Below are 14,865 nucleotides of genomic sequence, written 5' to 3' on the forward strand. Positions count from 1 at the left end.
TAAATATGTGTACACACAGACACACACACACACACAATATGGTCTGAACACCAGAATGGCTAAAAAGGAAGACAATTTTAAAAGAAAGAAAACGTCTGACTTGGCAGTCACAGTGAGGCAATTGTGCAGACATATTGCTGTTGGTATACTGTAAACAAGTCCCAGTGGCATTTCTTAATGTGTTAGTGTGTTAGAGAGAGAGAATGTGAAGCATTGTTTGTTATGGCACTCTATTTTAATTCTCTCCTTTGCTATTATTTCCAGAGTGTCCAGAATGGGCATGATTTTCTAATAATAATTACCAGTTAAAGCGTGTAGAGTAAAATCAGTACAGATCTGAGTAATGATACCTTGCAAGACACCATATTATAATGTCTGAGTAAAATGATGGAGTACTGTCAGCATATGTCTGTACGTATTGAAATCTATTTAGAATGTAAGAAGTAAACCATGCAAGGACAGTGCCTCAGACAATGTAATTTTCCAACCTTTATAATAAAGTAGAATGGTCAATGGTGTCAAATGCTGCACCTAAATTTGAAAATATAGTTACTGTGGAATTTCCTCCATCAGAGGATATTAATATGTCATTTACATCACATGTTAACTGCTGTTTCTGTGCTTTAACCTGTGAGGAAGCCGGACTGAAATTTCTCAAATAAATTGCAATGTATAAGGTGAGATTGAAGCTGCATGGTGTCTGCTTTTTCCAAGTATTTTAGAAACAAAGGGTAAATATGAAATGGGTCTGTAATTTTGTGTGTCTGGCTATTTCTGTAATTATATGGGTCTAGCTATGACTTTTGTAGTAACAGTCTGATAACAGACATTTTAGTGCATGAGGAGCTCTGCCATTTAGAAAAGTACTATTGTTAATGGTAGGAATACGTGTTGTCAGAACATCTATTGAGCATTTGATTAGTTTTGCTAGGACTGGGTCTAAGGGACAATTAGTAGGTTTTATTTTAGAAAATAAAGTTATGGCTTCCTGTTCTGTTATCAAAATCAAATTACTAAAGTGGCGTTTGAAGGGCGAGACAGGGATTGCCAATGTAATATGTATCATGGAAGGTGACACTGCAATCTTGAATCTTATTTAGTTATTTTTATCATTAAATAAGTTCATAAAGTGGGTACTGGTAATGTTTGTAGGGATTTTGCATTTAGCAGTTCACATTTCCAATTTGTTAGATTAACCAGTGTTCTAAACAGCAGCTGAGGTTTTTTACTGGTAACATCTATTAATCTAGAATAGTAATCCCAGGCTATAAAGAGAGCTTTTTTATACTTTTTAACACTCTCAGGAGATCTACAGCTTTGTCGTTTTCCACATATGTTTCACTAGGAGTCATAGGGGAGTATGGGTACATATATGGCAACAAAGAGCATTGCAGAGATTGTACTTTAATATGGACACTCATCTTTCCAATTCTAAGCTCTTACAGGTGGAGCCTTATCATATTAACTCCATGATATATTATTTCCTCCCTAGAACATCTAGTTTATTGTGTTGGAGAAAGGCTGAGAAAACATCATGCTCTTTGCCAGTGAATGGGAATATTGATATGCTACGATGGATCTGATGCCCCAAAGCTTAAAGAAGAAGGATGCTGTTACAGGCATGAAGACCAGGGGCCTCATGTGTAAAGGGTGCGTATGTGCAAAATTGTTGTGTACACCCGTTTCCAGCAGTCAAAGCAGTGCTACTGTTTAGGTGTAGTTTCCGTTTCATTTTTGTATTCGCATCCTTGATGCGGGCTTTATCAAATACACTGAAATGAATTGCATACAAATTTAAAGCACTTGATTGTAACATGTCTGTAACAATATAATGGTGCACGGAATGGACAAACTGTTCCAACTTCAGTGCATTGGAAATGGAAGAATTAGAAGAGAGAGCGCATTTAGAGATCACACTGATTTCTTGTCCCATGATGATGACTGGCTTCTAAGTCAATTTAAATTTCCAAGAGCTATCCTTTTGGAGTTGTATGCTGAACTGGGGCTGTTTTACAAAGACAGACTTTGAGGACTTGTGGTCTATCTGCTTCTTTACAAGTTCTGCCTACCCTATGGTTTTTATCCACAGGAACTTTTCAAAGTGAACTGGCTTACCAATTGGGTATTTCTCAGTCATCACTGAGTAGAGCCCTGCCAGCTGTTTTGGATGGTATTGTCCACTTGTCATCCAGATATATAAGATTTTCTTAAACTGTGGATGAAAAGACAAACATCAAAGTGCAATTCACAGCAACGTTCGCTTTTACAAATGTAATCGTAACGGCCTGCTGCACACACATTGCTATAAAGGCACCTTCAGAGAGTATAAATAGAAAACATTTCCACTCTATTAATGTGCAAATAATTTGTCATATGAAAATGCATCACATTAATGTTGTGGCAAGATATATAAGCATCTCTGCAACAATTGCATCAGTTTGCTGCTCAAACAGTGTGAGCCCCGGAATTCCCCTACCTCATCCAGTGGTGTTGGCACTCAAATGGTGGGCTGTGACTCGCCTTGTCACGTCAACTTTGATATCTGACCACTTCTTTTCTATTTTTGGCACTAAGTGACTTTCTGAACTTGAACTTTTGAGTGCCTCTGCCAGCCTGTGCCACTCCATCAGTTTCCTTTTGTTGTTTATACCACTGCTTAAGCCACCCAATAGTACATTTTTCCTTGCCTCCACTTCACTGAGCATGGCCTCCGTTTTGCAATCACTGACATTTTTCTATTTTTAAATGTGCTTTTGCCATTGTCGTTTAACAAAACACTTAATGGAAGGGGCTATTTATATTGATTTGCAAATTCAAATATGTGAAATTTCATGGAGGAGATAGGGTGGGGCTGTAAGCAAGTGCATGTGCATTAAAATACATGTTGTTTGGGATTTATAAAGGAAAAGTGCGTAGACCTTTGTTACACACAATTTTATGCATCTGATTTTTTTTTTGTGTGTGTGTGTATGCACATTTTTAGCATACACCACGTTTTAGTGTGAATTCTATGCAAGGTGTTATACATGAGGCCCCAGGTGCTGAGTGTCATTGCAAATGATAGCCACAGAACTATTGCCAACAGTTAGTGCCCCTTTCTGCTAGAAAATGTTTACTTTTATTAAAACAGAGAAAAACCATGGCCTCTGATTAGAGAGTTACTGGAACTTGAACCGTGCAAATACAGTAGAAGAGACCAAGGAAAAACAGATCATTGGACATGGACAGGTAGAAAATAACCCACTAGAAAGCTGGTAAGAAATGTTTATCTGAGAGTATCAAATATGATTTTATTTAATCAAATATTATCCGACAAAAATGGAACACCGGAACACAAATGCAATAGATATCTCATTTTTTCTGATATGGTAGTCTTAGGACAAACAAAATTGAAATGTTAGAAAACAGTAATGAATAAACTTCATAAAATGCCAGCTGACTCATCGTTCCATCCATTCATTTTCATAACCTTTTCATTAGATTAGATTCAACTTTATTGTCATTGTACAGGTAAAATGAAATGTGGTTTAGCATCTAACCTGAAAGTGCAAGCAGATTCAAAGTAAACGTTTGGGGTCGATGTTTTGACAAACAGTAAGTATAAAATTGAATTAAATGTATATTTGAACCCTTGGTGTCACTACTTTACTTCTAAGCTGTTTTCTGCCCAAAGGAAACACATCCGTGTTGTCATATTACAACTTTTTTTTAACTGTAGAATTGTGATGCCCAGTGTGCCCACAGCTCAGCATTTTGCAGAACCTCAGTAGATCGATGATCATGACTGGGATGAACCAATTGCGTGTGGGGCAGACAAGCCAGATTTTTTTTAATAGCATAGAATTAAAAGTGTAAAAATGTGCAGGGTGTTCAATAAATAATCCAAATAATTAAAGTTAAAAATGCCCAAAATTGGGAGGTAAAACCAACGAATCCTTTTTTGCTCTGTCCTCTCCATGACAACGGGATGATTTTAAGGTCGCAGACTGTCACATTCTTGTTCTGTTACGCACCGTTCATGGGTTCCCAGAGCATTCTGCTCATCTACCAAAGCCTCGGAACCAGGCTCCTTACCCTGACACGGATCCGAATCACTGCCACCAATGGCTTCCTCTCAGTTCCCAGAGCCTCTTGCCCATCTCATGATGTTGCCCCGACATAAGCCGTCTTCTTCCTTCCAGCTCCGACTCTCGTATTCCTTCTCGCCAGTTGCACTGCTCAGTTTGATAAGATCACAGCCGCTACGCGGAGCCTTCGCAGCCTTTTACTGTAGTTCTTTAACTGATGGTCAGCATCACGCTATCTCTCCCACCAGCGATCACTTATATTGAGAGTGTGTATGTTTATTAATATTATTTTCTTCATATGAATAAAACAAACTCCAATCAATCATCTCTCCAACGCTGACCTGTTGCCCTTTCAACCAACTGTGCTGTAGACGGTGCCTGCTGATTAGCGTAAGGAGGCTTGGCGGCAGTTACGGCATTAAACCAGACGACGCTTTCTCGTGCGTGCCGCAGCTCCGGCAAGTGTTAGAAGGTAGCACTAGAATCATGAAATAATTCATTAAAACACTCTTCGTCTTACCACAAGAATCCTCAGGAGGGGGTGGGTAGTTGGCTGTTTGTTATAACTGACCATGGACTCTCCTGAGGTTTATTTTATTTTTAGCTCAATGGTAATATTAATGGCTAGACAGTGCTACGCTCTATTTACTGTATATTATTTGGTCTGGAACTGCTTTGTTCGACTGTGTGACTAAAACAAATTTGTATCGTTATGTGTAAGAATTATGTAATTAGTCATTTCTAAAACATGGACATTGTATTTTACCTCTGACCTTATCGCAGTTCTCAGTAAAAGATCATTAGAAAACATGAATAGAATTGAAAGATCACATTTTAATAGTATGCTCAGAGTTAACGAGGAAGCAGCCACACCATTTGCTAACAGTAAAATATGATGTCATCTACTTTGCCAGGAACTTGAAATTTTGAGCTGGTGATTAAAGTTGACCCTAAACGGAGTGCATTCTTCCTGAATCCGCGTGAACCACAGCCAATGTAAGCGCAGAATTGTCTGTCACATTCACCTGTCTTGACTTCAGATCTCCGAAGTACATCTTAAATTAGACCCTCCTGGTTGGAGATGATTTCAAGCAACTGTCTCCCTTAGTCATATGCTTTTAATATCTGCAGTTACACTGGGTATGAAATATATATTCTTTATATTTATATTATTATTATTATAAATATACTATTCCATCCATTCATTATCCAACCCGCTATTTATTTTATATTTATATTTATTTTTGATAGTTTTTATCAAACGAATCAATATGGGTAATTCTTACAGTGTTGTTAGTGCTGAATTCAAATACTGTATATAAAAAGGCTTTCTCTATCATACTTATAATAAACGTTGTGGCCACTAGGGGCATCACTGAGTCCTCAAGCATAGATACAACTACACAATGACAATCCAGGGTTTGAATTAGGTGCTTTTATTTTATAGCGTACATTTACCAGGCTTCTTTTACTCAGTACAGTACAGTACAACACACTGCAAAAAATGTCAGTAAATTTAATGGTATTGGTGAAAGTAAAATATCTTTTCTGAAAAAAAAAGGAAAGTTACCTTCTTTTCTAATAAAAAATACCTGTATATCTTAAACAATACATTTCATTAGTTTTTACAGCCCTCCATCCATCCATTATCCAACCCGCTATATCCTAACTACAGGGTCACGGGGGTCTGCTGGAGCCAATCCCAGCCAACACAGGGCGCAAGGCAGGAAACAAATCCTGGGCTGGGCGCCAGCTAGGGACAATTTAGAATTGCCAATACACCTAACCTGCATGTCTTTGGACTGTGGGAAGAAACCGGAGCACCCGGAGAAAACCCACGCAGACTACGGGGAGAACATGCAAACTCCACACAGGGAGGACCCGAGAAACAAACCCAGGTCTCCTAACTGCGAGGTTGCAGTGCTACCCACTGCGCCACCGTGCCGCTCCCTTTTTACAGCCTAGTTCTATACAGTGAATATTTTTCTAACTTCAGAATATGCTACATACCGTTTACTGAGGCATTATGGTTACAATGAAAAAATGGCTATTAATTTTACACTGTAAAACTGTTAAAGAGCAAAGGTAAACATCTGTAAAATGTAAAACGGTAAAGCGCAGTTTCAGTAACGCCGGAGTTCCGATATTTGCATAAGGCCACGCCCCCTTTCACCATATTGTTCTTGGTGAACCGCATACCTTTGCACAGAATGGGAAAAAAAACGTAAAACAAAGTTAGCTGACTTATTTTCCCCTGCATTCTGAAGGTTTTTTGAGGCTATGGAAGCTGATTTATGGTGAGTTGTATTCGATAAGCTGGCACACCTGTAGGACACCATACACCACAAAAGGAAACTTTACTTCTCCACCAGACAATGTGCCATAACTTCCTTAAATGTTGAATTCTTTTCAATGTATAGTTAAATGGTACAACACATTTGCTATTGGCTGGTTGTTACTTTACTGATGCAGACTGTGGTATTTGATCATAACAACATTTTTTAAAAGTTTATTGATTGCCATATTTATTACAGTGCATGGATTTCAGGTAATGGTTAAACATTCACTTCTGTTATAATGTAATGTGTTGTAAAGGAAAAAACAGTTATTTACTACAAAGTTATACTGAAAACCTAAAAATATTGTCACCTGATTTTTTATGGTAAAATTCTGGCAACCACAGCAGCAAGTTTTTTTCCATAAATGTAACTTTTATTTTTGTTTGCAGTGCACAATCATTCCTTCCTTTCCTTTTCTCCTCCACATTTCCCAGCAAGCTTTGCCCACCAAAACCCAACTCTGAATACCTGGGAAAAGTGGAGAGATCTCTTCTTAACCTGACCTGGGCGTACGCCCAAAACCATTTTCAAACCATTGTCTCCAAGAAGCACTTCTGGGTTAGGCAGAACCACCCTGGAACAGGGTATTCATCTCCCACTAGCTTCCTCTGGTGGCCCCCGTGAAACCCTATGGACTGCAACTCCCATGATGCCTCACCATAAGGGATGCTGCCACCCAGCACCCAGCATACCCAGTGTATGGGAAGATGACCTGACCTGTGCATGGGAGGCAGTAAGGGCCATCTCAACACACGGGCACTCTGGGCAGTTGCCTGGGGGCCCCACGAGTATAGGGTCCCCATGTTAATCTATGTATGTTATGACTTGCTGATTGGTTGTCAAGGTAGCGGCCCCAGTGCACTGCTTTGCCCAGGGGCCTATAATTTTGTTAAGACGGCCCTGGAGACAGTCTCCCACTGTGCCGCATTTCTTCTGGCATCCCAACTGCTAATCATCCTGAATGGATGCCTGTCCATGAAGGTTATCTGTCAAATATGCTGGCCTCTCAGCCAGATAAAGAATTCCTATCCATTGCTGCTCAGTCACAGTGCCCAGCTGCCAAAGTGTCCTTCTATGCCCTTCTTCTGATCATGAGTGGGAACGTTACACCACCCTTCCTGACCATCCATTATACTGTTTCCCTTATACCAGGTAAGGGAATCGGATCCAACCCAGCTGGGACACCAGTCCATCCATTACAATGTACATTTACACTATATATACATGTGTGTATATATAAGTGTACAAATTTCTGCTGTCCTTGGCCTCATGAATATCCTTCTTATGGGCTCAGAAATAGTCAGCAAGCATACTGGGACTCCACCTGCCTTGGTATTGCTTTTCATTTTCATGAATATTCCAATGAAGCCATTTGCCATGCTCATTGCTGACTGCTCCAAGATTTCCAGGTAAAAAGTCCAGAATAGAAACTAAGAAATTCATTTTTAAAGATGTAAGCACAAAGGTAGATAATTACACATTAACATCCGATCACCAACTGGCATGGAGCCGTGCCTCAGACAAAGAGCAGGCTCCTTTCTCAACATGTCCAGATATGTGACAACCTACAAACTCTTGCACAACAGTCTCGTCTTTTGCTCTTCTGGAAATGTGCAAAATGTTTGCAAACAGCAATAAAACATCTTAATACAGGATTTAATATTTAAAAACTTGTACAGCTTAATAAGGGTTTTTGCACTACATGTACAGCATAAAAAAGACATATCTCAAAAACTATGGGTGATAGAAAAATTATGAATACAGTACATTTCTGAAATTAGCATCAAAAATTCAGAGTCATGGAATCTAAGAGCCTACCTGTTAGCACGAAGCGCAAGAAAGGATCCAGCTGTGTATGTGGTGACCCTCTTAGATAGTATTGCTTAAAATTCGGAAAAAAATTAATTTGCCCCACAATTTGAAAAAAAAAAAAAAAACAGCCATCCTTAGCTAGCATTCCTTATAGTAGTCACTAAAATACCTAACTGATTACAAAAAATATATATACCCTCAAATGATACAATTCTTTCTCAGATTTTAGTGTAACTGACTAATTCTTACTATATAATTTTGAATTCTTTTTCATCTTTGGTGGAGGAGGCAGTTTTGTATATGAGTGTCAGGTGGAAAACACCATATTTAATTGTGTCAGATATTTTCACTTCAGTTCCACCTGAAGCACAAGCTCAGAACACTTACCAAGATTTACAAATATAATATGGAAAATGTTAAACACATAACTTACAATATTTACATAAATAAACAACCATCTCAAAATACACAAACAGTAAAAGAGAAACCAACCTCTTTGGTTAAATATTAATAAAGTCTTCCAACCATCCATCCATTATCCAATCCGCTATATCCTAACTATAGGGTCACGGGGGTCTGCTGGAGCCAATCCCAGCCTACACAAGGTGCAAGGCAGGAAACAAACCCTGGGCCGGGAAACCAGCCTAACACAGTAAGTAAAGTCATACAAAGATAAATTCTTGTTAGCATATGGATATGAAGGGGGAGAACATTCATCTGGAGGGGCTCTTTGCTCCTTTACTACAGGTAAAATCATAGTTTGCTGGCCTCTGCAAATGGCCATCCTCATACATTCAACATTTTTCTAGGTAAAAAAGGGTATGGGCTATTTCAGTGTTTCTCAACCTTTCTGGTGTCATGACCCACTTATACCCAAATGAGTGTCTTTGTGACCCACCAGACCATGGGATGATGTCCCCTTGGTGATTCAAGCATGATTATTAAAGGGGTTGAGGGGGTAGGGGACCAATTACAACCCATTACCATTATAAACAATAGCAACTCTCGATCCACCAGTGGCAGCCCGTGACCCTCCCCACCGAGTGGTTGAGAAACACGGGGCTATATGAAAAGATAGAAAGGAAGCTAAATGTGAATAAATCTTAGTCAAATATTACTCTTCAGCTCTTTTAGAGAGAGTTTAGATAAATGGATCAAGTTATCTAGTAGAACAGTTAAAGCAGTATCCTGACCATTTTCAGGTCTAACTTCATATTTCTTGGACATGTAAAGTTAAGAGAAGATTGACAAGCTGTTAGGTTAAATGGCACATTCTCATCAAATGTTTCCTTAGGTTTTTAATGAGACTTACAAAATACGCTGACTTCCAGATCCTTATTATTTTCATCTAATGCTTTATTTCTTTTTTTTTTGTTTGTTTGTTTTGTTTTAACCATCACATGCTAAGGACAACCACATTGAATTCTCAACTCCATGCATCCATCCATTATCCAGCCCGCTATATCCTAACTACAGGGTCATGGGGGTCTGGAATTCTCAACTCAAGATTTGAAAAATGTATTATAATGTTTTGTGTTTTACAAAATTATATACAAACTACAATGCTGCAATATTTTTTCTCAAAACATTTTTACAGTAAGTTAAAGTTTTGAGTGGTGCTCAGAATTCAGGAAAATGTATCAGGTGAGTTTGCATCATCTTTTGTAAATAGATATATAATTAATGCCACATACACATACTTTTCAAACCCACTTAATCCAATTAGGGGTTGTGGGGCATGAGAGCCTATGCCTTCATCATTCGGTGCAAGTTCAAAACAGAGCGCACACACACATTCAGTGACACTGCGGCCAGTTCAGCGTCGCCAGTTGACTAAACCTGTTCACCTCATTCTAGCTTTTACAGTACTTCTGAGAGTGGCTAAGAAGTACATTCTGTCTTGCTACTGCTTTAAAAATAGCACTGTTATTTTTTTAAGGGTTCATTACTATACCTGAAGAAAAAGGTAATAATAACAAATTATTTTTTTTTTCAAATATGCTCACTTAAGTGGACATGGGCCTGCATAACGAAGTTTACAGTCCTGTTAGCTGAGGTTATTTTGAATCATCAGGTATGCTTACATATTTTCACATAAAATAATAAATAAAATCGGAAAGAAGGTAACTATGTGTTTATATTTGTATTAAATTTATACATTGACATTATTCAATTTTTGGAATGGACTGTTGGAATTTCTATGCATATGAATCAATGGAATATTTGCATGTATCATCTGCACAAGTCAGATTACCCATAAAATCTTTATTTATCCCTCCTCATTCATGACAACCTAGACATGTGGTAGACATGTGCTTACAGAAATCAAATTATTTATATACATCAGTTGAATTAGAGTAAATAATTCAATGTGACATATATTTTTTATGTATAAATTTGATTGTAATAAAATTAAATAATTAAACTAAAATACAATATTTAAAGCTATACTATACATTAAAATATGTTATTGTCGCAAATCACCCAGTATTGCTCGTATAACTCGAATTTTGCCATTTAGGTTGGTATTGATGCATTATATATCAAAGAATTTTAAAAATAAATGTATTGGGCTTGAAAGCAAAACAGAACTAGATAGATAGATAGATAGATAGATAGATAGATAGATAGATAGATAGATAGATAGATAGATAGATAGATAGATAGATAGATAGATAGATAGATAGTCCTTTGTGTAGCTCTCTGCTCCCAAAGTTTTGATCTTGGCTACCATCACCTCATAACGACCGCTCTTTGCTGAGAGTGTATGCGTGGTGCCGTCTGGTAGGAGTGAAATGGTTAAGCCAGTTGTCTTCTCTTTCGGCCAGCCGGTGGAGCTCTAACTTTCTTTGCAGATGCGGTTGAGCGCCCCTGATTTTTTTTCACTGAAAATAAGAAGCAATGTAATGATATAGAATATCGTGCAGATCCAAACTAGACTTGTTGATCTCCATTAAAAGACAGGAGCAGAAGACATAAAGGCATCTTAATGCTAGACTAATTTTATAAAATCAGCTCGTGAAATGATCAGGAAATAAATGAGAAGCCTAAGCATCTTAATGCTTTGACTGTGAAAACTGGCGTTCATCCCCTTCGGGAGAGCTGCACCGCCTGGAGTGATTTTATTCCATCTACCTGTTAGTGGCTTTAATGGAGGTACGTGTTAACGATGTGAATCTCCAGATAAAAAAGGACGTTTTTATTGAAGATATTTTCGAAAAATTATTTGAAAGATCCATTCATTCTTATTTGTATAATTTGAATTGTACAGTTCGGTTTGTTGTGATGCCTTATTTATTTTTGATTTTGTTTCGGAAAAATAAATTATTTATTGTACTACTGATTTCCTTCGAAAACAAAGCAGATAGATAGATAGATAGATAGATAGATAGATAGATAGATAGATAGATAGATAGATAGATAGATAGATAGATAGAGCTCATGTTAGTGATTATTTGTAAAGAGAATAAGAAACGTCTTGTCATTCAACGTCATGTTTTCTTTTGATCTTTTAATACATTTTTCAAGATTTTCGATTCTGCATGTGCTCTGTTTAAAATATTGCTGTTATGGCTGGAGACTAAACATTTGTTGACATTCAAGGAATACTAAATGTAAAATCGACAGGGGGCGCGGGGTGGGGTGGATGCTGAGGGGTTGTTGTCAAGGCTTAAGACGTCTGAAAACAAACATAGTAAACAACATTTGAGTGGATTAATTCTGCAAATTCAGACTTTTGAAAATAAGCTGTTTTTCCAAATAACGCCAATTAGCCACGTCCCCGTGACGTCCACTGATATTACCCTATATTTTCACTCAATAATCTTGTTTGAACATGTGACAGTAAAACATTAACACTTGTTATTAGCTTTCGATTTTAGCAAATTGTCCACAATGCAATTGCTACTGTCATTTTCTCTGGATTTTCATTTCCCCTGTATTTCTTTCATTCATGGTACCTGCCATTTTACGGCAATATGAATCTTCTAGTATCCTCAATTATAAAGGAAAAAATGCGTGGCGCTCAAGGTTAGACTGTTGCTACTGGGTAATGTAATGGAATGCAGATTTTTTTTTAGCAATAAGACTTGTGTAAATATATATATATATATATATATATATATATATATATATATATATATATATATATATATATATATATATATATATATATATATATATATATATGTTAAAAGACCATAAAGCTTAGAAAGTCCGCCGATTCAGCACTCGGCCGAGTGGACAGCGCTCAGTGCTGCTGCGCTCCTTGAGCAGATTAGACGATCTGTTAGTGGATAAAGCTGCTGACATTATGTGAGAAATGTTCTTTCTGAGCTGTTGTAGGTCGTCTGAGTTTGGCCTCCATTTCTGAAAGTGTTATCGATATTGCTTCTCCTCTGCTTTTTTTTTCTTTCTTTTTTTTCTTTTTGCAGCTGCGCGACTGGATCTAAAAAGGCGCAAATGCAGACCTTAACTTGGGGAAGCTTGGCGGACGGCGGGCAGTAATTTTTAAGGAGTCGGGGGATTTACGGAGGACACAATGCCAGCTGGAATGAATAAATCGGGATCCAGGTCCACTACATCGTTGCCACCAGAGCCGGTGGATATTATCCGGAGCAAAGCTTGCTCACGGAGAGTCCGACTCAATGTTGGCGGGCTCTCTCACGAAGTTCTTTGGAGAACATTAGACCGTTTGCCCCGAACGAGGCTGGGAAAACTCAGAGACTGCAATACTCACGAAGCATTAATGGAGATATGCGATGACTATAATTTGGAGGATAACGAGTACTTTTTTGATAGACACCCGGGGGCATTTACATCCATTTTGAATTTTTACCGCACTGGGAAGTTACATATGATGGAGGAGATGTGCGCTTTGTCATTCAGTCAGGAATTAGACTACTGGGGAATCGATGAAATCTATTTGGAGTCCTGTTGCCAGGCAAGGTATCACCAGAAAAAAGAACAAATGAACGAAGAACTGAAACGAGAGGCCGAAACCTTAAGAGAAAGAGAAGGAGAGGAGTTTGATAACACCTGCTGCGCGGACAAGCGCAAGAAGCTCTGGGACTTGCTAGAAAAGCCCAACTCTTCAGTTGCTGCAAAGGTAAAGTGTTTCTGGGACACGGTTGATGATGGGCGGGTGAGGGGGGCGTTTTGGAGAGGGTCTCTGATAGTGACGAGGCTTCTTTCACATGCATTCGCGGGGTGTGTTACATTAGATCGGATGATACATCTTGTTCTCTTTTGCTGAAGATGGCTACGTAAATTTTCCGAGGATTGCTTTAATCCTAGATTAGAAAAGGCTAATCTGAGTGATGGCATTTGAAAAGGCTTTCCTGAGGCTTTTCCTAAAACAAGTAAACGGTGGCTACTTTTTTGCAAACGTGGCTTTAGTCTGTGTTAAATTCAAGGCAAGTTTTTGTTTGTTTATATACAGTACTCTTTGTGTAAAGGTGTAAAGTACATATGCAGTGAATTTTGTGATTTTGAATTCAAATTAAGTGCTTAGGCATTGTGAAACAGAACGTTATATCAACACCATGCTAGATAAATATAGTCAAGCATTATACGTAGTTTTGAAGAGGATGTATTTCATGTGTATGAGTGCGACGACTTTTAAAGATATTTATTGTCTCCTTTTGTGCCCCACAATGACACCTCTGTGCAAGTGTGAAGGTGGGTGTTTTGCTCCCATTAAGGCAGAGCTAATCTTCTTCTCCTTCTTTTGCTTTTACTGAAGGCCTGCTTAATCCTTTTTCTTGGGCTAGCTAAGGTCTGATAAATCCTAGGAGCTCCTGCCCAGAAACTGGGGAATACCTTTTACTGACTAGAGGCTCACCATATAGGAGTGCATTGCCCGAGACGCTCCCCGGGTTCAAAGAACTACACTGGGCATAGTGGCACTGGCCTGATAATTTTTACTGCTTACTTAGCTTTTTCTTTATTTTCTAAGTTGTACAGTTGCACTGTTCTGTGGCTTTGAATTGTAAGAACTGGGCCGATTGTAATGTAATAATGCATTACATGTGTAGTAGTTATATATAAATAGAGGTATTTGAATATACAGTATAGAATAGGTACATACAGTAAATGTGAGTACTGGAAGTGATGCTTGAGTATATAGTGGACGTGTGTCAAAAAAAATTAATAATTCTTGAAAAAATAACTGTTATTTTTCCAAATTTTAAAACTTTATGACGCACTTTTACAGAATTGGAACTGAAGAATAAATAAATGAAGCATATCATGTATTCTGGTCAAAACAAGTTGATTTTTTTTAATTTATTTATAGCATCATAGTTGTTCTTCCACCCATTCTCTTTGATTTATTTTTTTAAATATATTGGCTTATAATTTACCTCACACATGACCAATGTAGGGTAATGTAAACTGTAAATTAAACATGCTAATTAAACTGAAATGTAAAGACAAATATTTTGTTAATTATATCAATGGTGACAATTAGTCATTGTAAAGTATTCCATTTTTTACAATCCTTATTGCAATTCTCTTATGATTCTCTTATAACGCTCTTTAAAATAAATATATATTCATCTGGTTCAAAGCATTAATATAAATGAGCACAACAGCAATATAAAACTTAGTTTCACCGCACTTGGTTTATTGTCAGCTCCTCCCCTTAG

At 37.8% G+C, this 14,865-nt stretch overlaps 1 protein-coding gene across 3 annotated transcripts in view; it reads left to right on the top strand.

Moving 5' to 3' along the window:
* Positions 1 to 1,633: 1,633 nt before the first annotated feature.
* Positions 1,634 to 14,865, top strand: part of kcnb1 (potassium voltage-gated channel, Shab-related subfamily, member 1) — a 272,019-nt gene continuing 258,787 nt past the window's right edge. Inside the window, exons 1-2 of one of the 3 annotated variants that reach the window (XM_039735288.1) lie at positions 1,634 to 1,650; positions 12,652 to 13,325. In XM_039735288.1, the coding sequence (XP_039591222.1) occupies positions 12,759 to 13,325 (567 nt within the window). In that variant the 5' untranslated portion in view covers positions 1,634 to 1,650; positions 12,652 to 12,758. Of the gene's footprint in view, positions 1,651 to 11,111; positions 11,375 to 11,871; positions 12,248 to 12,651; positions 13,326 to 14,865 lie in introns of those variants that run through there. The other 2 variants (XM_039735286.1, XM_039735287.1) reach the window with 2 other exon arrangements.

The sequence above is a fragment of the Polypterus senegalus genome, chromosome 14, assembly GCF_016835505.1.
Source record: "Polypterus senegalus isolate Bchr_013 chromosome 14, ASM1683550v1, whole genome shotgun sequence".
NCBI classification, from domain to species: domain Eukaryota; kingdom Metazoa; phylum Chordata; class Cladistia; order Polypteriformes; family Polypteridae; genus Polypterus; species Polypterus senegalus.